Below are 24,582 nucleotides of genomic sequence, written 5' to 3' on the forward strand. Positions count from 1 at the left end.
TCAGATGTTTCAGCTTTCTCGGTCAGATGTTTCGTGTTTGATAGGAGTTGTCTCGGTCAGCTTGTCTGGCCCAAATAGATGTCTCGCTCAGCTCTAAAGATGCTGCTAACTCGCCAAAATACCATCCTACCCTCTCAAAATTTTCTGGTGACCTAAAAGATACCGCGTCCAAAATCACGCCTCCTCCATCGCCTCCATCGAACAGCTCCTGTCGCTGCCATCTCCCTCCTTATCGCTGCCATCTCCGTTTGGATACGATTCACAGAAGACGCCTCCAATCACAATTTCTTCTCCATCTCCCATCTTCTTCTCTCTAGCCACCGTGCGGAGCTCTTCGATCTCTACCGCCATCATCCTTGTCGACTCAGCTCTCCGATCTCCGATCTCCACCGCCGCCAGCTCTCCGACCAGGTAACGAATTTGCTTTTTCTAGTTATGATCTTTTCTGTCTATGTTTATAATTCTCGATATCTCCATGTCTATACTGGTTATTTCGTTTTTCTGCTTATTCGGATGGTTTCAACACCAAAAATTTCCTTTTCTGATTATCATATTCTCTGTCTATTGTCATCTGCTGACACGAATTTCTGCCAAATTGCAAAGATTTCTGGTTAACCTGTAGTTGTGAATGATTTTTTTTTTCAAATCTTCTATATGCTAGAGGAATCTGCCATCTGAAATCTGCAATGGCAATTTTTTGTGGATTGTTTATATTTTTTTCTGCCAAATTTTTGCAATGCTAAAGATTACATTCGCGTCTCAAATCTGCTACTTCAAATTTTTGTGAAGTCCCTAAAACTTGTGTCTGATTTGTGATATCTGATCTGCGAATTGTTTCCAAAATATATTTTGATATTCATTGGTCCTCAAAATTATGTGATATAATTCCAAATGATAAACTGGAATCAAATACACCAACAATTCATGAAATTGGATATGGTATTATTTGGGTCTAGGAATGTGATGACTAAAAAATGAACTTTTCTTAAATTAATAACAATATTGTGACTTGTTTGAAGAATCCGAGTGGGTACATTTTATGAAATCTGAAACTTGATTGTGTATAAGCTATGAAATCAAAAATCAGATTTTTTTTTTGTTTTAGGATGTTGGTTTGGAATGAAAGTGAGGACAAAACTTTTCTTGATGCATGTATCCATGAACTAACCACTAATGGTCGTGAGGGTTCTGGGCTTAAGGCTAGTTCATGGAAGATAGTACACGAAAAATTGATGAACGAACACGGTAAAGAGGTTGATCAGAAGCAAATGAGAAACCACTTTGACTACTACAAATCAAAGTATGTTGCTTGGGTGAAACTGAAAAACAAAACCGACAATATATATGACCCTATAAAAAATAAATTTAACCTGACTGATGAACAATGGAAGGAAGAGGGGAAGGTAATATTTTTATAACAAATACTATTATAATTATTTTTATAAAAAATACTAATATTTATAAAAATTGTAACAGTTGAACAAGTTCGTGTTGTCATTGAAAACTAAACCTCTGCTGTTTCCTGAACTTTGCACCCAACTATTTGAAGGGTCGACCTCAACCGGCTTTCAAAGTTGGGGGCCATCTTCTACGCTCCCTCGTCCTGTAGAAGAGTTTAGTGCCCATGATTTTGATGATGATGTTCCAATGGAAACCTCAACACAACACATAGGTGCAAGTGAAGAATCTTCGGGGCGCTCAAAAAATACGGAAGTTGGTGGAAACAAAAAAGTTGGTGGGAAAAAAAAAGATGCAAGGGCATTAGAAGTTGAAGAGGAGATTGTAAAGCTTTCAAGGTCGTTAGTGGAAAAAAAATGAAAGAATTGAAAAAAGTGAAATGGATAAGGATGTTGATGCGTGTATGGAGAAATTAAACAAAATGGAATGGGGAGAAGAAGATGAAAGACACAAGACCGCTCTTTTGCTATTTGGTGAAAGTGCTGATGTTAGAAAAGTTTGGTTACGACTTTCACATACTAGTTTTGAGTCGTGGGCGATGGGTGCGGGTAGGAAATATGGTTACCTTTGATGGGTGCGGGTAGAAAGTTTGCATGACTTTTGGATCCTATGTTTGATACTTTTTTGGATGTTACTTTGGATGACGTTTGTTATTGAATGTTACTTTTTTGGATGTTACTTTTGGATTTTATTGAATATTGAATATGACGTTTGTTATTGAATATGACGTTTACTAATTTTTTTGGTGCATGATTTTTTTTACTTTAACATGTTACCTAATTCTTTGCAACAGGTCAAGTATGGTTACTGATGGTGAAGTTGTAGCTTTTCTTTTACTTGTGTTTTATTGGTTGAGGTCAAACCGACGCAGACTAATCAGAACTCATAGAATTAGAGATAACGGTACAAGCGGGTATGCGTATACGCAAGATTTGATGTACGGAGACCCTACACAATGTTACGATATGATGCGTCTTACACAAGAGGCATTTGCATTATTATGTAACCATTTTACCCAAAAAAATTGGTTGCAAGCTAGTAAAACAATAAGCATTGAAGAGAAGATGGCTATATTCTTACATGTTATAGGACATAATGAACGTTTTCGCGCGGTTAAGGGAAGATTTCATCACTCCACACAAACGATTCATCAATGTTTTCACGAGGTCCTAACTGCAATGATGTGTTTTGCAAAAGAAATTATAGTACCAACAACTCCTAATCCAACAAGACATAACTCGGAACGACATAGACGGTTAAAAAATATTTTTTCCGGAGCAATAGGTGCATTAGATGGAACTCTTGTACATGCGGTTGTACCCGTTGATCAACAAACTCGTTATAAGGGACGAGGAAAAGGAGAATGTTTTCAAAATGTTATAGGAATTTGTGATTTTGATATGATATTCACCTTTGTTTGGGCTGGATGGGAGGGTATAGCACATGATTCAAGAGTTTGGAAAGAAGTTGCATTCAATTCGACTTCTGGATTTCCATTTCCTCCATCGGGTTTGTAATCTTTATATAAATTTTATTATCTATCTTCTTTATATAATATGTGTCACATTAATTTGCAGATAAATATTACCTTTGTGATGCCGCATATGCAAACACTCGTGGGTTTATGGCTCCATACCGCAATACTAGGTATTGGTTAGCCGATTTTCGAAGAGGCAGACCTTTAACTAGAGAAGAAAGGTTCAATCATGCTCATGCACAACTTAGAAATGTTATTGAGCGTGCTTATGGTGTATTGAAGGCGAGATTCTCAATCTTAAAACAAATGGCTCCTTATCCTTTTACAGTGCAAAGAGACATAGTCATTGTTTGTGTCGCGGTCCATAATTTTATAAGGAAATACAATATAGAAGATGACTTGTTTAGAAATTTTGAGGAGGACACTATGGTTACTCCTGACGTCCAAGGTGGGGGAATTGATAGAGAAAACATACAAGACATAGAATGGGGTCCAGAAGCCGTTGAGTATATGCGTGTTTTGCGTGATCAGATTGCAAATCGACTACTTTCACCTACTTTACATTAAATTATTATGTTATTTTAAATTTCATTATGTTTTTATTTGGATATTAAATGATTTATGTTTAATTTACATTTTGTATGACATTTTTTATTTTTGTGTAATTTACATTTTTTATGACAATATGTATGTTTTTATAATTATTCAGCAACTTAATTAATCCATCACTATATATAACAACAGGGTAAAATGGTCATTTTTCATCACTCAGCACATTCAGTCAGATGGACAATCAAACAACATGATTTCTTACTCAGTCAGGATTTCTTTCCCAGACAGAACTTTCCCAGTCAGCACTTTCTCAGTCAGCAACTATCAAACGGGACCTAAGTAATTCCCATATTTTGTGATATTGGGCTTTTACAGTTAGACTGACATGTAGTCTTTTGTTCGCATGTTGAAAAACTAAGAAGTAAAAAAGGTAAAATGAAAAACGAAATCGCAGAATGCATGGCCTCATATGCGATTTTGTTAGCTCATCTACGATTTCGTTCATGTCGTTTTCTAGATTCAAGCAAAAAACCATACAAAATAATAATATCTACGTTCTGTATTTACTGTCTAATTTTAACTTTTTAAATCTTTATTATTTAACTTTGACCTTTACATTTTTATTTGTATTTGTATTATATATTCCTATACTAAAACTTGTACCATGTCATCTGTGATTGATGTATATTTTGTGCATTAAAACTTGTACCATTGTAGATGTTAGGCAGTAGGAGCTCTCGCGACGTAACATATTGGAAGAACTGGATGGTCGGTCCATTGGCCACGTCCCCTGCAAATTTCTTTCAGAGATGGTGGAACTTTGCATCCTCTTCTCTACCTATATAATCAACCCATCAATGGCGATCGCCCTTTCCTTCCGAATGATCCAAGAACACAACCCCATTTCTTCACACAAAGACGCCAACGATTATGAGTCGCCTAATTTCATCATTTCGCTCTCTAGGGTTTGCTGCTCGACACCGGACCTCCTGTTTTCGAATCAATGCTCTTCGCATCTACTCCGATCACCATCAATTCTCAACTTCCACGAATCCAGGTATCTCTAATTGTAATCAAATTGGCATGTGTTTGTTTCAATTGGGGAAGTACAATCATATAATCATACACTAGTGTGATTTTAGGGGTAGATTGTAATGCCAGGGACCTGATCATATTGCAATTTCTAATCTTTATACAATTTCGTTTGAATTTAGGACCACTTACACAGTATAAAAATCTTGTCAAGGAAGGACAACTACAATTCGATCCTTATCAAGAAAAAGTCGCTCTGGAACTCGATAACTTACTCCAAAGATTACAGCAGTATGAGAAAGAAATGCAAGAATATCATGTAATTCTAAATCTCAAGACCATATCCCTGTTTCAATTTATAATTCCTGTGATGATCTATTTCATACCATATCTAGGTCAAACTATCCAACTGGGAAGAAAACCGTGAGAATGAAAGGCGCAAGCTTTTACTAAAAGAAGGCAAGAGCAAACAACAAAGAACTGAATCTCTCGACAAATCACACAACAGATTTTTAGGCAAATGGCTCGATAGGTAAGTAGTCATCATTAGATAGTTTAAAAAATCACAACTTTAATCATTTTCTTAACCAAATTTCAGGAAAAAACCTGTGAATGTAGAACCTGGAGTTGGGAAATGGGTTTCATATCTAAATCGAGAAAGAAAGTTAGATTCATTAGTTGGAAAGTGTCCCACTGTTCCTCAAGCTCCTAAAGGATTATACATCTATGGAAATGTCGGAAGTGGTATATTCATAATTTCATATTGTTAATCTTTCAATTTATTAATATTTTTATGTTTCAACTTCAATTTTAACCTTACTTTTAGCATTCTTATAGGAAAAACAATGCTTATGGACATGTTTTATAATTCCACCAAAGGAATTGTCACACATAGAAGGAGATTTCACTTTCATGAGGCTATGTTAGAGATAAATGAGCGAATGCATAAATTATGGAAAAATCAAGTAAAGGAAAAGTCAATGCAGTCAACTATCGCTAATTGGATAATGAATCTTCCCTTTGACACTAAAGTTAAAGAATGGGTAGCTTCAGAAGAAAGCTACAAAGAAGAAATGCAAATGAAAAACATTCTTCCAGCTGTAGCAGATAAATTCCTCGTTGACCAAATCATTGACCAAAAAGGATCTTGCATTCTATGTTTTGATGAAATCCAAACCGTTGATGTGTTTGCTATTGTGGCTTTATCTGGAATCATAAATAGATTGTTAACCACTGGAACTGTTCTTGTTGCCACTAGTAACAGAGCACCTAGTGACTTGAATCAAGTGAGATTTAAATTTAATATTTTAATCATTTAAGTTATATAAATTTATATATTTAAAACATTTTTTAATGTTTATTTAGGATGGTATGCAATGGGAGATATTTTTGAAGCTTCTTGATAAAATGGAAGAACATTGTGAAACTGTTTTAATTGGAAGTGAAACTGATTATCGTCGTTTAATATCACAAAGATCTATAAATCGGGTGAGAATTTAATATTTATATATATATTTTTTATCTTTTAGTAACATATAATGGTAAAAAAAAGAATAAAGTATTTTATTTTTATGTAGGTGACCTACTTTTATCCTTTAAATAGTATTGCAACTGAGAAATATGAGAATATGTGGAATGAAATTATACAAAGTTATGGTCAACAAGTCAAATCTGAAACCATATCAGTAATGTTTGGAAGGTAAATATTAATTAAAAATTATTTTTTATTTTTTATACATTGTTCTTGATGTGTGACATATGCATTACACAGAAGACTTGAAGTCCCTGAAAGCTGTAATGGAGTAGCCAAGTTTACATTTGAATATTTATGTGGTCGTCCGGTATAATTTATAATTTTATTTATTTAAAAATTTACTATTTTGATTTAATAAATATTAAATAATAAGGATGAAATTAGGTAGGAGCAGCAGATTATATAGCTGTAGCCAAGAATTATCATACGGTTTTCATCTCAGATATTCCGATGATGAGTATGCAGATTCGTGACAAGGTTAAAACTTAAAATAATAATTTTTTTTTATTTGGATAATGTTTTGATAGGGTATTTTGGTAATTTAATTTTTTTCAGGCTCGGAGATTTATAATTCTGGTTGATGAATTATACAACCATCATTGCTGTTTATACTGTTCTGCAGCTTCTTCCATTGATGAACTATTTCAGGGAACAGAAGAGGGAACGCTTTTTGATTTAGAAAGGCAAGTCTTTTTTTTTTTTTTTTTTTAATGTTGTTATAAAATAACAAATATAAACAATTTATATATTATGTAACATTAGTGTTTATTAAAAATTGGAAATGTTTTTATTTTGTAAGCAGTTTCCAATTTGAAACAGAGACAGAAGGTTCAAAGTTAAGACGTGATGTTTTAGCAGTGGGAAATATTGGTTCAGGAGGTGTGCCAGCTGGCATCATTTCCATGCTTTCTGGAAAAGAGGAAATGTTTGCTTTTCGTCGGGCTGTATGTCTCTCTTTCTATACATACATACATTACATACATATATACATACATACATGATGCATATGTATTTTGATGATGCTAAGGATGATGGTGGTTGTGTAGGTGTCGCGAATGATAGAAATGCAAACGCCATTTTACCAGGAAGGAGTAAGGATTTATCATCCGTTTTTTCAGGGAGACAATAACGTTGCAAATATGTTACAAGTTTAGAAATAAATCTTGAAAGGTGAATTTGTCATGTGTAATAATGATATGATACATTTGTTCTATATTTGATTGGATAAGGTAGGTTAGGTTAGGTTAGGTTAGATAGACGAAATGAAACTTGATTCATTTTGAGAGCTATATGATGATTTTGGTTTCATTTTGTTGGGTGTATTATATATGGAACCATGTGTTAATAAAATGTTGGAATGTTGTTATTATACTTGAAGAAAAGTGTTTCATTCTAGTCTCCTTAAAATACACATGATAACCTAATAAAGAATACCATGATTCCTTTGATGCAATTGTGAGCAGACTCACCTCTTTAAGGAATATAATCCTTAGTGGATTATAGATGGGTTATAGGTTAAGTGCCATGCGATATATTAATGTCCGGATGTTCAATCTTAAGCTACAATCCAATAGGATATTGCCTAACCAAGTTAGACGAGGCTACCCAATAGACCAAACAAAACAAACCCACCAACAAACCCAATAATCAGTCTATTAGTTAATCTACCATCCATAAATAGTCATATAAATATAGTAAAAAACTCTTCCACCTCTACTACTTACCCCAACTATCGTTAGATTTGGGGTCTTGAGAATATGAATATACTTGGATAATTTCTAGGATTGTGATTGTAATCACTTTCTAAAATATGTGATTTCGTCCTTATAGTCCGGGGTAGGGATGAGAAAACGTTAACACATGCATATCTCATTTGTTTAAAGTCGTATTGACATGTGGTTTTTTCCAGAGTGTAGTTTAGAGTTTGTCAATTTTGGTTTCATATTCAATGACTTACAGTCCCCCGAAGTTGGGATATCAATATGAAATTTTTAAAGTTCAACCCACTAAGTAGTAAGTAATTACCAAAAAATCCTGGTTTTTTCGGGTTTTCCGATTCTAAACCCATTTTATCCGGTTCCAACCTACCCACTTTGATGTTTCCGGGTTTTCTGGTTCTAGACCCACTTTACCTGGTACCATATCCGTAACCGAACCGGAATTGGTTCCTATATGCCGGTCCGGATTGCGGTTCTACAAAATCCCGTTAACCGGTTCTGGGGTTTCCGGGTCCGGGTCCATCCGGTCCAGGTTTGGACCCACTTTCATCCCTAGCCTATCACGAAATTAGATTTGAGATAATCTAAGAATTACAATTTGGAAGTCAGGCTGCTTCTAAATCTGAAACATAGAAAATACATTGTTATTTTGTGTTTTTTATGATATAGAGAATTGCTTATGATTAATTTTGTGTATTTATGTAATCAACCCGATTTTGGAACACTTATCATCCTTATATAGATGTAAGAAAACAATTGGAAGTTGGTTAATGGTGGTTACATGTATTTTGGTGCCAAAATGTGGTTATAAATACCGTTATTTAGACATAACCGAATCTGACATTATCATGATGATGTCACAACCTATTTTTGGCGGAAATTTGCATGGCTAGAACCGCCCGGGCTCTGCCCCTTGGACCCAGTAGGGTCGTTGCCCTTATGCCCTGCCCCTTGGAACCCCGTATCCAGAGGCTCTGCCCTTGGACCCAGTAGGGTCGTTGCCCCTATGCCCTGCCCCTTGGAACCCCGTATCCAGAGGCTCTGCCCCTGGACCCCCGTATTCCTGAGTTCACATTTATCACTCTGAGTGTGCACCCAACATCTCCCTTCTCGGTGAGTAAATTGAAGTCAATCTATCTCAATATTAATAATAATTACACATGTTACCAACAATTACACCCCTAAACACCAAACCAAAGTCACATGTTTGATGAGAAACCCACACCACCAGGTGAAATTTATCTCATGCAAAAATTGTTAAGAATAGATTGATTGTCTTATGCTTATTTTGCAATGAAAATTTTGAAAGAGGGCATGTCTGCAAAGGAAAAAACTACAATTCTAATTATTTGTCGATGGAGGAAGCAAGTCAAGATCATAAGTAGAGGAAGAGTTTGAAATTAATATAGACTTGGCCTATATTTCCTTGAATGTAATATCAAGGCTAAATTCCTTCCAAACAATAAGTGTGGCATATATTAGTGGAAAGAAACACTTAAAACTCCTAATAGATAGTGGTAGCAATCCTAACTGTATTGATAAAGAAATGACTATATTATTCAATTATTCAATTCAAAAAGGGCAAAACATGAAGGTGGTGTTTTTTGTTTTGTAAGAGGTAAATTGTCTTCTGTCTATTTTCATGTCTACGGAATAAGATGTGGACAAAATTTTTTTTCTAATTTTTTTTGTGTGTGTGTTTGTTCATAAAAAAATTGTTTGTTTTTTAGTCTTCTATAAAAAAGAATGGTATTGTTGGTGTTGGTGTTAATGGCGATAGAGGGGTGGTGGCTGAGGTAGGAGCGTAGGTGGGTGGCGGTGGTTGCAAAGGTGGGGGTGGTGGTGGCTGCCACAGTGGTGGCAGCGGTGTTGGCAGCGGTGTTGGCAGTGGTGATGGAGGAAGTGGTGGTTGTGGAAAAAGAAATATCACGTTAGGATTAGAACTTAGAAAATGTTCTTCTAAGTTAGAAGCTATTTTTTTCATCTTCCAAAAAAAGATGTCAAAAATACATTTTTATGTTTTTTGTCATTTGAAAAACAAAATGTCTTTTTCTCAAATATCTTTCCTCCTCTGGTCATAAGACCGTCAAATAGACCTTTTAGCAAAAAAAAAAAAACCACGAATGCTGCTAGCATGCACTGGTTGGATTATAATTGATCCTAGCTATAGATGTTTTTCGATGTCAGGCTCTTTAACTAGAAACGCGAAGAGTCCTATAACATGGTTTTAATATGCATAGAATAATTGGTCCAGATTTTAGTGACTCCATGTGGGTTTCATATGTCTCCATATGGTCTTCAGATCCCTGATCCTGTCATATGTCTTGACAGGTGGTAGCCTTGTGTTGGGTGTGAGGTTATTTTCTCATAGTTTGGTTGAAAAGGGGGTTGTTGTCTTTGCTTTTTGAATTGGGTCAAAATTTTGAATTCAGTCACAAGTGAACACACCAACAATACATTGCAGAAAATTAAATGTAAAGAAAACTAATCCTACCATGAATAACCAGGGGTGTTGTTCAAAATACCTGAAACGCCAAACCAAACTGATTTTCAAGTTAATAGAACTTGTTATTTTGACTTTTTTTCATTTTGTTAACTGAAATGGTAAAATCTTCGATTTTTGGGTTCGATAACGATTCATGACTTTTGGCACAGCCCGCACAGATGGTTAACCAAAATAAACAAAAAACCAAAATTTTATTTTGGGATTATATTATGTTTAAAGCTTCAAGTTAATATTAAATTTATTATTAGGAATTATCTATTTCAGTTAACATTTGTCATATCTTTTATGTTTTAAGATTATATTTAAGTTTGAAGTTTCAAGTTAATATTGGTTTATTATTAGAAATTATCAATTTCAATTAACAATTAACGTCAAAGACTAAGGTGTTGTTTGTTTTTTGGAAAAAACCTCTTCAGACTTCTTATTGCTGGCGGCGCAGCACACACGCAACACTTTCATTTCGTAGCTGTTTGTTTTTCAGAAGTCTTCGGATTACAAAAACCTCTGCGCGTGTTCTTTTTGGCGCAACACTTGTTTTGTCTCTTCTTACCTCTTCCAACCTCTTCTTCTTCTTTTTTTCTTGCTAAAATATTGATTATATATTGCTAAAATCTTATTTCACATTTTTTTTGTTTTTTTTTTTGTTTATTCTTGTTGAATTTTTTTTTCTTTTTTTATATTAAATAATAATAATTTGTTGATGAAATATTATTATTTTATGCTAAAATATCTTTATTTTTTTTTGTTAAAATATCATTATTTTTGCTGAAATATCATAAATTCTGTTATACATTATTAAATTTTCGGTATTAAAAAAAACTATTTTCGGATTATAAAATCAGTTTATTTTAATTTTTTAATATCTGCAGCAGCATGCAGATGTTAAAAAAACAAACACGCTTCTTATTACAGTCTGCAGCCGTTTAATCCACCTTTTCTACTGCAGAGGATTGTAAAGGTGATCCGCAGACTTTATGGATTTTTGCTTAAAAAAACAAACAACACCTAATACAATCTACATGTTTTCATTATGCTTTAACCGAAGTAAATGAACATTATGTTATTTTTATATGTTTTAGAAAATAAAAATCTTTATCAATTATTATTATTATTATTTAGGTTTAAGAAAATAAAAATCCACTAAGACTGAGTTTCTTTGTTGTATTACACCGAAATGGTCTGTCACCCCGGTCTGTGGCGGACCACCACCAAGTCTGGACACTGAAATGGTCCGCCGCCGGGTGTCTGTGGCGGACCACCACCAAGTCTGGACACTGAAATGGTCCGCCGCCGGGTGTCTGTGGCGGACCACCACGTGGACGGAATACACATTCGCACACCACAATCACAATCTCATTTCAGGATAAACCTTCTACGATCACACAATTATCGCCTTAACAATCATCACCACATTAAATAAAAACAATAATAACTTTTTAACTTATGAAATTCCTCGCTACACCACTCATTCGTATACACTTTTGCTTCTAAATCTATATTAACCTATTTCCTTTCTTGCATACCAGACGTCGTGTTCTTCAAGATCTGCATAAACAACAATTCAAACATACATTATAAAAAAAAAACCATAATCTAAACTTCAATCTTAAAAATATAAAAAATGTCAAAATGATTTATTACGTGTCTAAGCATCTGGTTTTCATTTTGCATTGTGGACAAACGTTCTTCAAGCTCCGAGTTCTTCTTCTCCAACTCTTTAACTCGGCTCTCCAACTCGTTCATGTACGCCTTCTTTCTCTCTCTTGCTTGTTGAGCCGATACTCTATTCCTCAACAATCTTTTTTTTTTTACCCATATAAAAAAATGTAATTACCAATTTGCCACTTTAAGATAAACTACTACAAAACAAAATCATACTTTATATTATATTATATTACCTCTTTAATCGCTTGCTTTCTCTATCAGCCGGTGTTTTCCCTCTTTTCTTTATTCCTTCAGCTGAGTGTTGAACCCGGTCTGGATTATTTTGATTTGAACCGGTTTCTCCGCCGGATCTTGATGCTCCGGCGGCTTCTCCGCCCATATCCGGCACTCTTCTGATCTCGTCATCACTTTCCATTCCTATCATTACGAATAAGACATATTAATTTTTTAATTTTCTTGAAATAGACGTCAGCATCTCAAACTATTATTTTAATGATTTTATTAAAAAATAGATTAACTTGAGAAGTTCTTATCCAAACAAAAATATATATTTTAATAGTTATGAATATTTAATTGATATTTGGGAATAGCAGAAAACTACATGCACTTTGCATAAAAATTGTAACTTTTGTTCGAAAATAAAATTAGAATGCGTTTAATTGCAATGGTTTTTAGAAAATACAAAAAATTATGCAAATTGGAAAAAACAAAAGTAAAGATTGCATTTCATGATTTCATCCTCATCAATCAATCAATTTTACAATATAGAACAATCGTTTCTGAAATCCTGTAAACACTGATATTTAATGATCGGCAATATGAGTTTTGAAGTAAATCCAGATCAAATATCGTAGAATGTTTAAGGAATTTGAAGAAAAATTAAATTATGAACATAATTGTCACACTCAATAGATTCAAATGCCACACTCAGATTCCTTTCACTTTTTGCCTCAAAATTTTTAAATCACTACGCAACAAATTGAGCAAACATAATCACGCCGATCAAGCTCCAACAACAAGTAAATGATCACACGATCTTCAATCTTAAAAATCATGTAAAATCTGACACGATTGGATCTCCATTTACCGAATATATTGAATTAATAACTGTTTTCGAGCTTAATCATTTTGTTCAATAAAAATCCAGTTCCTAATTCAGTTTACGACGATAAACCACTTAAAAGCGATTGAACAGAAGCACTACAGATTACAGAACAGATGAGATTCAAATGAAAAATTGAAAACCAACCTTCTTTAATTTCAATTTGTAGAGCAGAGCTTGAAGATCTCTCACTACTTGAAGGTAAACTCGGCGCCATGGAACTCGTTGCTGCTTGCTCCTGCATTTTCACTAGTCGCCAGAGAAGATGATACTTTTCTTTGTGAAATTGATGACACAGAAAGCGGAGATGACGAGGGCGGGAGGATATTGGTGTTAGAGAGAGAAAGTAAGAGAGAGAAGGGATAGGAATCGTTGGATGATGATTGATCGGACGGAGGTGGAAAGTTGAACGTGGAAGCTTGCTGAGCCACAATGTGTATGGGTTAATCCAAAGGCAGCTGGAAGGGACACGTGGAGAAAATGACGACGTTAAGATGATGAGATGATCTGTCGGCTAGAATTCGTTGAGTGACTGACAATTTATAGGATGTAAGGCCCACATTTTATAAAGTGCTCTAAAACAAAAACTATGATATTCTTTTTTTTTGAGACGCGTAGATAAAATAAGGGAAATTGTCAGAAAAATCTAAATATTTTTAGGAAAGTTACATTTTAGTTTTAAAATTATTTTTTGAACATTAAAGTCCCGATTATTTTATTTTGGCTCAAGTTTACAAAAAAATCTTTTTTTCTTTTAACAGGAAATGACATATTATCGTGTTTTTAAAAAAAATCGGCACTTTAATGTTCAAAAAAATAATCTTGGGACTAAAGTGTAACTTTCCTGAAAATATTGAGACTTTTCTGACAATTTCCCTAAAATTAATTAGAAGGGTAAATTATACCCATTGTTCCTTGTGTATATGTCAAAAAAAATATTTAGGGTGTTTTTAGTTGCGGAAAAATGGGCTGTTTTCCGGAAAATTTTTCCAAGAGAAATGAGAATTTTGAAAACGCGTTTCGTTCGTCTATTTTTCTAAATTTTTCATGGAAAATGAAAATTTTCCGTTTTTTAAAATTACAAAGAAGTTTGAAATTTTTGGAAAACCGATAATCATTGTTTTCCATATTTTTCTAATTCCAAAATTTTTCTAAAATATAAACACCCACTCCCACCCCATCCACCTCTACCTACCCTCACCTTAATACCCCCAACCCACCACACCCCTACCTACCTACACTCACTCCCAAGCCCACCCCCCCCCCCCCCCCAAACCCACACACATACACACCACTACCCCATCACCAGCACCACTTCCGCCGCCATCACCACCACTGCCACAATTGCCGCCGCCACCACCACCGCCACCACCACCGTCACCATCATCGACACCACCACTGCCCCCCGCCGCTGCCCCCACCACCACCACCACCGTCCCCACGCCCACCCTACCACCGCTACCGTTTTCAAAAAATGAAACCCGATAGAAAAATACACATCTAAACGCGTTTTCTAATTTTCTAAAACTGAAAATGAAAAATGAATAAGTTTTAACTAAACGTGTTTTCTAAATTTTCCAATGAAAACCGAAAACGAAAAACGAAAAATTGGAAAGGGAAAACGAAAAACGAAAAATGAAAACTGTTTTTCCGTAATTAAACGCAACCTTAGTCTTTGTTTTTTAAAAATTAATTCGTATCATCCTTTATTTTTTAAACTTACACGTTTCATCCTTATTGACATAAAATGACTATTTTGCTCTTAATAATTTTTTTTATATAATTTGTTTTATTAAAAAAATAAGAATAAAATAAATACCCCCACCCTTCCTCCTTCCATTGCCCAACTGCTTCTGTCTTTGTCTCCTTCTTTCTCACTCGATCTTGTCGCCAACGAAAACCCCATCACTGTCACCTTCACCAACTCTACCATCATTACTACCATCTCTAATCCTTAAAACCTGCAACAAGATTCAACCATAGCCACCATATTCTCCACATATTACCCACCCTACCAAGAATCCATCGAAACAAAATCAAAATCAAAATAGATTGGGACATCCATGGTGGTGATTTTTCCAGATTTGTCAAGGTCATACTTGTTGGGGTTGCTTTCTTCATAGAGTTTCAACAAAAGAATATACCCAACTAATCATAACTCTATTTGATTTGCCAAATTGCATGACAGAAAATTGAGTTTCGAGATTTCATCTGTACCAAGCCTTAATTTATTCTCGATATGATGTGATGAACCATCAGAGTTCTTTAACAGGAGAGGGAAATCCATGGTGGTGATTTTTTCTAGATTTGGTAAACTCATATCTGCTTAAAGGCTGAACTAATACAAGTGTGTGTTTCCAGAAGAATCCATCGAAACAATATCAAACCTAACCAACCTGAAACTCAAAAACAAAATCGATTTAGGAAGGATGGAGAAATGGGAATGAGGGATTGGAGATAAGTTGCTCAGTGAAACAGTTGGGAAGGGCAGTTGTTGGAGGATAAACCTTCACCCGTTTCCTCTGATCTCCTCTTCCCCTCTCATCGGAAACATAAATTTGTGATGTTGCTGGAAGTGTGTTCACCAGATGGAGTGTGGAGGTGGGAAAAGATGATCTAGACACCAGAACCTTTCTCCTTTCCATTGACTTGAACGCCGGAAACTACCTCCATATCTGTTGGAAATCGTTGATCTAAATGTCGCAAGAATATTAGAGGCTAAGGGTTTGATGTGTCGTTGGAATACTAGAGTGTAAGGGTGAGGTTTAATGAGAGAACATATAAATAAGGGGAAGGACCAATTTTTTTTCTAGATATAATTTATAATTAATAGAACTAAATAAATATATAAAAAATTGGAAAATAAATAAATAAAGGGAATTATGGTCATTTCAGATCTAGTATTGACTAAATTCGAAACAAAACGAGGGATGGTCCGAGTTAATTTTTGAAAATAGGGACTAAACATGCTTTTTTGTATGTGCACGGGGAACGATTTGTGTAATTTACCCTAATTAGAAATTTGGAATATTGAGAAATAATCCAATTTAAATGAAACAAGACAAGAATATGGTTGTAGATTCAAGTTTGCAACTAACAAATTTTCTCTAACATGTTGAAGTATTTTTAGGAACACGCCTTCTATAAGACTTTTTGGTATAGGATGTTTGCTGATTTGGTCCTTTTGACATAGTGAAATTATGCTCAAATTATCGCTCAAAGAAAGCGTATGGACACAAAAGATAAAACATTAATCTATACCCTTTTTAATAAATTTTCTAGCGGTTTGAAATGTATTAACTATCTTTTTTCAGTATAAACTAGTCGAATATAACATTAATAGAACTTAAGTAGAGGTTGGTTCACCAATTACGACTAGTCAGGAAGATTGAAAGTCTTTAATGATATCATCAACTTCTGTAATGGTTGCATGAGGAAGAAAGTAGGTTTTGCCACTTAGATTGGAGGTCTCGGGTTCTAATTCGGACGTTGACGATTTTAGTAACTTGGTGATGCTAACTTCCAACCACTAACCAACTGTTAAAAAAAATCTCACGAGTATCAAATGAAGACTATGTGTATGACGAGAGTGCTTACGACGTTGTAATAACTATATTGGAAAGTGGAAACAATAAACCTTGTGACAGATTGTATCTTGAAGTATACCTATCGGTTTCATTTTGTAAGAAAAACAAATCCGTGAGTCGGGCAAGATTTTATCACGGAGTTTATGGTCTTTTTCTTCTCTTTCGAAAAAAAATGGTTATATATAACTTCAATATGGCCCATTTTGTGTGAATAACTCAAAAGTACTTCCATGAGTCAGATAGTTCTCAGCTAAAAGTTTAGGGTTGAAGCCCCGTTTGGATCGAAATATATAAATTAGTGGTGCGTGTCTAAGTCGTTCTAAAAAATAAAAGAAACTCAAAAGTGTATTAACAAACACAATTTTCATAATTAAAATTTTATATAGACGTAGTGGGTAGAAAGAGAACAAACTATGTCGACTGCCTTTTTTGGATGGTAACGAACCGGTATATGAAATATTTATTTTTTACTTTTAGTAATTAACCTAACTACATTTAATTTGCTTATTATCGCTTCCATAAAAGATTAACGAACCGGAATATATATGTGCTATTATAGCTTGTACTTTCCCAGCTTTAGCTAGCTATACATATATATGAACCTCATCTAGTCTTCTGGCAGTATATCATGCTCCACGACTTGGTCGTCGCTTGAGTTATTTTGCAAAGACTGCATAGACTTGAAGTTCAGTAGAAGCTACCATAGTTAACGATATAAGGTTATAAGATTCTTGATTCCTAGATTAAATAACTATTCATTGTTATTAATTGGGAAATTCTCCAACATAAATATGGGAAAGAAGACAGGTGTGGTTATTCTCATGTTGATTTCTTTCTTCGTATTGGTCTCAGCATGTAAGTAAACATTCATACATACATACATACATACATATAATGTTTCATTTATCAAATAAAATGTATAACATTCTCTCTTAATCAGATGGGCAACCAGCTCCCAATTATCGAAACGCAAACCCGCCTGTATCACATAATCCACCAAAAATGGTGGCACCCCCACACCCAACTAGCCATATGGGAACAAGGAATCGGCCAGCCTGTAACGCTGGCATAAATGGACACTGTGGAGGGTCTGGAGATAAACTATACAACGTCGGAAATAGGCCGTGTACAAGATACTGCCGAGGGAGTAGAGTTTGACATTTTAAAGTGAATGTTAAAAATTTGCTTTTGTTTAGCTTGGATTGTGCCATTACTTATTTCGAATTTATTAGTCTTGGTTGTCATAGTTTTCTGCATAATAAATTAATTAATTTAAATATTGGCATATGAAATTGTTTGCCTAATATAGGGTGATATTCAATAGAGAACATTCAAAAAAGAAAAAAAAAAAAACTCACTTTTAGCAACGACAAAAAGCGTCGCAATTTGAGATACTAGAAATCGTCGCAAATTGGCCGTCGCTATTAGTTCGTGTCTAATGCCCAGTTGTGTCGTTGCAAATATTCGTCGTCGCTAAAAGGAAATTGTCGTCACAAAAGGGTGCATCGCTATTAGTTTTCCGGTACACCGATCAAAGTTTTTCCGGCCAAGTTGTCGGAGTCATGAGGCGTCGCAAATGTGGCTTGTCGTCGCAAGATGTCGACATTAATACTATTTTTTTTAATATAAAATTTATATCTTGTATAAATAAAAATGCAGAATTTATAATCTACAAAACTACATTATATACACCGTCCAATAACATAAAATAAAATATACTATATTGATCTAATCCATAGATTGATCTAATCCATAATTGTACGGTTTTAACATTTTAATCTACAAACGATATAATAAATCCATAATATCTTACATAATATCATCATCCATAACATATAACAAAATACTATTCGTCTTCCCTATTGTCTCCCTCCCTGTTGTCGTTGCTCGCATTGCTTTTCTCGATGTTGACTTGTTTATTAAAAGAGCGGATGATATCTTCAATTGCCGTTACAAATACCGAGTTTTGAAGAAAAACAATAATATCCATGCCCTACAAAGTAAGTATATATATAAGTCAAAACTATCAAACTACCGAATCAATTAAGACACAAACACATTAAGTCATTAACAATTTAACAAACTATCAAGCTACCAAATCAATTAAGTCACAAATACATTAAGTCATTAACAATATAACAAAGTTCCAAACTACCAAAATTCACTATAAGTCCTTAACAATATAACAATGTTCCAAAGTACCAATTTAATAATAAAAGCATTATGCCCTTAACGATATAGTAATGTTGCAAAGCACCAAAGTCCTTAAGAGTTTAATAAGTGTAAAAACCATAAAATTCATAAAAATTTAAAACTTTTTCAAGCATCCAAAAACCATTATTTATTACAAAATGTTTTCAAAATAGTTTCATATCAGAGAATCCCAGAAATCAAAATCATAACATGTGAGGAGGTGCACGATCAAGCCTTCGCCTTCCCGTGATCATCCGAAGTACCTGAAAAAAATCCTAAACTGTAAGCCCGAAGCTTAGTGAGTTCCCCCAAAATACCGATACATAACAAATAGCACACATAATAGCAACATGTAATGGGTCCACAACTTTACAGACTGGATTACTCCCGAACCTACAGTATGAGTCTGGCTTGCCTTATAGGCCCACAACACACATCTCGCTTGCCCCCGAGCCCACAACATAAGTCTTGCTTGCTCTCGAGCCCACAGCTTATGTCTGGCTTGCCCCTTCAGTCCTCATACTGGAATATAAATGATCAGCCCTTAGTGCCAGTCTGGCATGCTCCCCTGGCCCTCAAATCGCATCTGGAATGCTTAGGAGTCCTCAATGTGAGTCTGGCATGCTCTCCCTGGCCCTCAGCTCATATCTGGCATACTACAGGGTTTGTTGGTTACCGTACGGAGTAGTACAACCTCAACCCTACCCATACAACATGTCGACATGTAAAAGATAAATGCACATACATATAATCAGACAGTATCACAGGTAGTCCTACCGATCTACCAGACTAGCATATCACACTGGCATGCATATCTAACTCATACTCAGCATATCAATAACTACTAGGATATAAATCCAATGGTCCGGCCTTGGTGCCTTCGACCCTTAAGTATAGTGAGGAAAACTCACCTCACGATGTCAAACTGAACTGAAAACCCTCGGCTGCTGACTCACCAAAAATCCCAAACTATCACAATAAAACGAACACCGATCAACAGTTGGAATATCAATCTTGACTAAGGGCCCAAACATAGGGTAATAGTCCACTCTATCCTTTCCTCAAGTTGGGCCAAAGCTCAACTCCAATTCCTTAATCCAAAATCCCAATATAAAAGGCCTATAGTTGGCCCAATTTTCTAAATTGGGCGCAACTCTCTAATTGGGCCTCATCCTAAGATCCACTTCCAAATTGGCCAAAACACTTCTATACAGAAAGTCCAGCAAAGGCCCAAGCCAAACTGGCCCAAAGGTGGCCCAATTCCGAAGCCCAACTCGCAAAAACCCATCAGAGGGCGTACGCTGGGCGTACTCCGAAGCTTCGCGGGGCGTACGCGAGCATCGCGTTGACTGGAAAATGGGGACGTTGACTACGTACGCGGGGCGTACTGCTCTCTACGCGGGGCGTACCCTCGTTGTACTCAAAACTCAAATAAGTGCTTAATGGCTTAAGCACTTAAGCCCAAATCCCAGATCCATCGACCAAACGTGTCTTAGAACCATAAAGTCTCAAACTTTAAGACTTTGAACGTCCAGAAAGTCCTTAATACAAGGTCTTAATCCATTAAGACCTTTCTACCACTTGCATGGGACACTTCTAGCCATTGGGACCTCATTTTTATCACTTAGAACCCTTCCTAGGGTCTGAAAGGACAACTTAACACGTACAAAACATAACATGCACCATATTGGGACTTTTTGGGAAGAGAAAGGTGTCATAAAGCTATCAAGGCAAGATCTACATCATATAAGCATAAAGGCAGAAGCTTTTTACCTCCTGGAGCTTCTAGAAGACTAGATAACCTCAGATCTTCAAGCTTGCCTCACTTCTCCAACTCCTTGATGCAACTTCTTCTTCTTCAACTACTCAAAACACACACTTTTAGCTCATATACTCAAGAGAGAGGTTAGGGTTTGGGGAAAACGGCTCAAAACTATGGAGGCTGAATGGTAGAGGGTTATGAGCTCATAAGGATACTTATATACCACCCAAACCCTAAATATTAGGGTTTTCCCCTGACGTGAGTACACCTGGCGTACACAAGTGTACGCCCAGCGTACTAGGGCGCGCCTAGTACGCTCGACGTACCCTTATGTACACTTAGCGTACTCCTCCTGATACAAAGTTGCAACTTTAGCCCTTAGGCATCTCATGGCTCCACTCTTCCATCCCCAAGGACTAAAACGACAAAAATAATAATAAAGGGAGGATTCGAAAATAGCTGCAAATTCCGGGATGTTACAATAAGTATCCGAGTTGGTTGCGGTGCTTGTATTGTGAGTGACACTATGAGGGAACACTAGTACCTACTGGGGAAGGAGGTTTAGGTCCAATGCCTCTCGCGTGTCCCTTTCGAGCACCTAACACATTCTCAAAAATGCCTCTCCAATCAATCGAACTTGTGTCGCCACCGGAAGAGGTTATGAGTTGAGTTTGTAGAGTAATTTCACAAACTAAAGCATTTTGTATTTCACAAAGATTATCAATATAAATTCAAATGTAAAGCAAAAAACAACAATCTACTTCACTTTAAGTAATAAAAACTTACATATTGCACTTCGAATAACGGATCAACAAATTCCCTTTTTTTATTGACATGTGCTCAGTGATTTGCTTCATGTCTATTCAAATTCTGTTTAACATTACAAAATATGTTATACTTGAATAAACATTACAAATATGTTATAATTGAATAAACGTTACAAATATGCAACTTACTTTATTGAAACCAACATTATTGTAGGTGCTCGTCCCTCCATGATTCTTAATTACTTGCTTCTTCTGGAATTCTGTATTTACATTAGATCATTTTTGATGCTTCTCTGTTAAGAAACAATCAAAAGTAGCATTCCAATACCACGTATCCATACCTATGGGGGCTTGAATGCTTGCTCTCTCCACACATGTATACCCTTGTAAACCTTTAAAATGTTCATGAGCTTTATATTTGTGGCCTTTATAATGCGTACATATCTTATTGTTTAGGGACACCCATAAGAGTGGAGCCACATGATCATTTGAAATCACTTGAAAATCAAAGAATGTCTACAAAAAAAAGTATTAAAAATAATCAAAATTAAACATATTAAATATAACTTTATAAATAATTTACCAAAAGATGTTGGAACATGACATTCTTTTCGGCTTCAACCATAAAGCTTTATATTACAACAAGTGTAATATGATTACAATAAATACACTGTAACATCTTTATTTCTAGGTATTTTCTTTTTGACCCTTGGTTGGTGATTGTATTCCAAAGTTGGTCCCTTATGGAAATTTTGTAATTTTTGGGCATGGCTTGCATACGTTGGGCGTATGTGGCCAGGGTGCAAACCTTAAATTTTAGGGTTTGGACCCTATTAAGCATCATTATAGCCCCATACCCTTCCTTAAATCTAGCCTCAATTCGTCATTGACCTCATTTCAAAACCCTAAAGTTTGTGAGTGTGTTTTTAAGCTCAGAGTGTCATTTTGGTGCCTTTTTGGTACTCCTGGTGGTGAAGGAAGAACCTAGAAGTAGTGGTGTCTCACTCAAGGCTTTGGATCCAGCATCTATACTCCGTTGTGCACCTTGTGGATGTATAAAGCTCCAACCTTGATAAGTATTTCATTAGATCTAGTTTTAGCTTAAAGTTGGCACCTTTTTTTCCCAAATATTGATCTTTGTGAGTATGGAATACTCCAAGACAGTTGAGTTGTCCTTTCAGATGTTTTAGGGCGTTTTAAGTCATAAAAATGTGATCTTGGACATTAGTTTCTTTCCATGCATGATCTAGGTTGTCTTAATGGGTCAAGAAGCTAGGGTTTTTGATGCTAAGGTCTTAATAGCCATGCAAAACCATAAAGTTGGAAACTTTATGGTTAAGGATACCTTTTAGGGTCTAGATCTGGATTTTGGACGTACGTGATTAAGGATTAAGCACTTAATGGATTGAGTTGATGGAAGCCACGTATGCTGGGCGTACCAAAGGGTACACTACGCGTACGTGGTCAACCCTTCGTAGTTGGTCAAAGGTGCAGTACGCCCTGCTCACGAAGTTGCTATTTTGAGTATTGTTACACTCGGTTTAGTAGTATTTCCAGTTAGAAACTTGGGGGTGGGTGTGGTGGATAAATGGTCGACAACCATTGTGGTTGTCCCTGGAAATTTTAGAGTGGTGGATTTTTTGATTCTGTGAAGTATAAGTAGGTGCAGTCGCAGCTTCGAGACCTTCCCGATTTGAGTAGTTTGCTAGGAGTGGGGTTGTATCTTTGGGAAAAGAGAGATAAGTGTCACACTTGGTTGTTCTCAAGCATTTGGACTGTTGATGGCATCTGTTGGGCTCTATATGGTCTCCTGGGCTTCTAAGCAGGATGTATTAATGTCTTGCAACGATGGTAGGGAGCAGGTGAAATAGTGCTAGTACAGTTTTCAGTAATTCTAACCAAGACAAATTTCGAGGACGAAATCCAATTTAAGTGGGGGAGAATTGTAACATTCGTTCCAGGTTTGAGCCAATTTCCAAATATTAAATCTTTACTTTGGGTGGCCACGACATGATGGAGCTTCACCACGGCGTGATGGTATTGATTTGGGTCGTGAATTTAAATGACTCGCCACGGCGTGACAGGTGGTTTATTAGAGAAAAACCCTAATCTTTGGGCTTTGGCCTTATCTAAAGAACATTAAGATTAGGGTTTCATGATCATTCAACCTCCACCTCCCTCTCAAGCTCAGAAACCCTAACCCTAGCATCCATTGCAAATGTGAACTCATTTTGGTGTTTTTGGTGATCTTTGAAGGAGAATGAAGCCTTTGGTGTGGTGATTTACCTTTAAGCATCCTCTACATCAGCTAGCACATCTTATGGACCTTGGTGAGTGTCCAAGACCCAACCTTTTCCTTGCTAAGTTGCTAGATCTTTGGATTTTGCCCCTTTTCTTCATGTCTGGATGGGTTTGAGTGATGAGATCTCATAAAGTTTGCAACTTTATTAATCTCCATGCAATTTGGGAGTATGTGCTTTGGATCTGGATTAGTAGTGAGTTTTGGTATCATGCATGGATCTTTGGGTCAAAAACCCTCATTTTGAGCTAATAAGGGTCCAAGACATGCATTGGACATGCATGTATGGAAAGTAAGGGTTTTTATGTTGTTGTATGATGCTAAAAACGTTTCTAGAAATGTGGATCTAAAAGTCTTCAAGATTAAATGCTTAATGAGTTAAGCCAAGTTATGTTTGCCCTTTTTAGACCTAGAAGAGAGATCTCTATCTCTTGGAGGGTATAAAGAGATAAAGTTGGAAAATTTATCCTCTTGGACCTTAGAATGAACCAGATATGAGCTTTGGATCCCTTAGGATCAAAGAAAACAACTTAATCTATTAAGTTGTTGGTAGCCCAATGCCCATGGTGTGGCCTAGGCTGACATGGCATGGCGACTGGGCTAAGACTCGTCTATTTTGTCATTTAGTGGCCACGACGTGGCCAAGGATGGCCATGGCGTGGCAACTAGCTGGAGTTGACTTTGACGTTGATCGTTGACTTTGACCAAGTTTGGATTTAGGTCATTTTGGGTATTTTGAGTAGTAGATTGAAGCTTGAGTCCCTGTTATTCTATAAGTGATCAGTAGAGGCAATATTCAGAGCAGTGATTTTTCGGCTATCATTTCAGATTGTGAGATGAGTTTCCTCACTGTACTTGTGGGTCGAAGGCACCAATATCGCATAGGCGATTATGTACCTGGTTTAGGATGTTTCTATGGTGTAGTGATCT

At 35.9% G+C, this 24,582-nt stretch overlaps 3 protein-coding genes across 4 annotated transcripts; 2 read left to right on the forward strand and 1 right to left on the reverse strand.

The window, feature by feature from the left end:
- Positions 1-167: 167 nt before the first annotated feature.
- Positions 168-3,521, forward strand: LOC145121089 (uncharacterized). Its single transcript, XM_079056864.1, has 3 exons — positions 168-411; positions 2,252-2,967; positions 3,036-3,521. Exons 2-3 carry the CDS (start codon positions 2,259-2,261, stop codon positions 3,500-3,502), a joined length of 1,176 nt encoding a protein of 391 aa, XP_078912990.1. The 5' UTR covers positions 168-411; positions 2,252-2,258; the 3' UTR covers positions 3,503-3,521.
- Positions 3,522-4,208: 687 nt separating this feature from the next.
- Positions 4,209-7,424, forward strand: LOC145121187 (AFG1-like ATPase family protein). Of its 2 annotated transcripts, none has more exons than XM_079056976.1 (12): positions 4,209-4,544; positions 4,702-4,838; positions 4,915-5,051; positions 5,118-5,263; positions 5,357-5,805; positions 5,885-6,007; positions 6,097-6,218; positions 6,294-6,360; positions 6,438-6,530; positions 6,609-6,736; positions 6,856-6,997; positions 7,100-7,424. In XM_079056976.1, exons 1-12 carry the CDS (start codon positions 4,418-4,420, stop codon positions 7,205-7,207), a joined length of 1,779 nt encoding a protein of 592 aa, XP_078913102.1. In that variant the 5' UTR covers positions 4,209-4,417; the 3' UTR covers positions 7,208-7,424. The 2 variants fall into 2 exon arrangements, with proteins under 2 accessions (XP_078913102.1, XP_078913101.1); XM_079056975.1 differs by having other exon boundaries at positions 4,210-4,544; positions 6,291-6,360.
- A 4,265-nt stretch (positions 7,425-11,689) lies between these two features.
- On the reverse strand, positions 11,690-13,351 carry LOC145122663 (transcription factor HY5-like). Its single transcript, XM_079058224.1, has 4 exons — positions 13,192-13,351; positions 12,176-12,359; positions 11,919-12,075; positions 11,690-11,822 (listed from the first exon to the last, which is right to left on the reverse strand). Exons 1-4 carry the CDS (start codon positions 13,286-13,288, stop codon positions 11,781-11,783), a joined length of 480 nt encoding a protein of 159 aa, XP_078914350.1. The 5' UTR covers positions 13,289-13,351; the 3' UTR covers positions 11,690-11,780.
- Between the last annotated feature and the right edge of the window lie 11,231 nt (positions 13,352-24,582).

Source organism: Lactuca virosa, chromosome 6 (genome assembly GCF_052849685.1).
Source record: "Lactuca virosa cultivar CGN04683 chromosome 6, Lactuca_virosa_CGN04683_v6, whole genome shotgun sequence".
NCBI classification, from domain to species: domain Eukaryota; kingdom Viridiplantae; phylum Streptophyta; class Magnoliopsida; order Asterales; family Asteraceae; genus Lactuca; species Lactuca virosa.

What these genes read in the sequence shown, in the direction of transcription:
- LOC145121089 (XM_079056864.1), top strand. Translation starts at nt 2,259, where the DNA reads ATGGTTACTGATGGTGAAGTTGTAGCTTTTCTTTTACTTGTGTTTTAT. An exon ending in ATTTCCATTTCCTCCATCGG is followed by an intron (nt 2,968 to 3,035) that starts GTTTGTAATCTT and finishes ATTAATTTGCAG; the next exon opens with ATAAATATTACCTTTGTGAT.
- LOC145121187 (XM_079056975.1), top strand. Translation starts at nt 4,418, where the DNA reads ATGAGTCGCCTAATTTCATCATTTCGCTCTCTAGGGTTTGCTGCTCGA. An exon ending in CTCAACTTCCACGAATCCAG is followed by an intron (nt 4,545 to 4,701) that starts GTATCTCTAATT and finishes GTTTGAATTTAG; the next exon opens with GACCACTTACACAGTATAAA. An exon ending in CACCTAGTGACTTGAATCAA is followed by an intron (nt 5,806 to 5,884) that starts GTGAGATTTAAA and finishes ATGTTTATTTAG; the next exon opens with GATGGTATGCAATGGGAGAT.
- LOC145122663 (XM_079058224.1), bottom strand. Translation starts at nt 13,288, where the DNA reads ATGCAGGAGCAAGCAGCAACGAGTTCCATGGCGCCGAGTTTACCTTCA. An exon ending in ACAAATTGAAATTAAAGAAG is followed by an intron (nt 12,360 to 13,191) that starts GTTGGTTTTCAA and finishes TCGTAATGATAG; the next exon opens with GAATGGAAAGTGATGACGAG. An exon ending in GAAAGCAAGCGATTAAAGAG is followed by an intron (nt 12,076 to 12,175) that starts GTAATATAATAT and finishes AAAAAAAAAAAG; the next exon opens with ATTGTTGAGGAATAGAGTAT.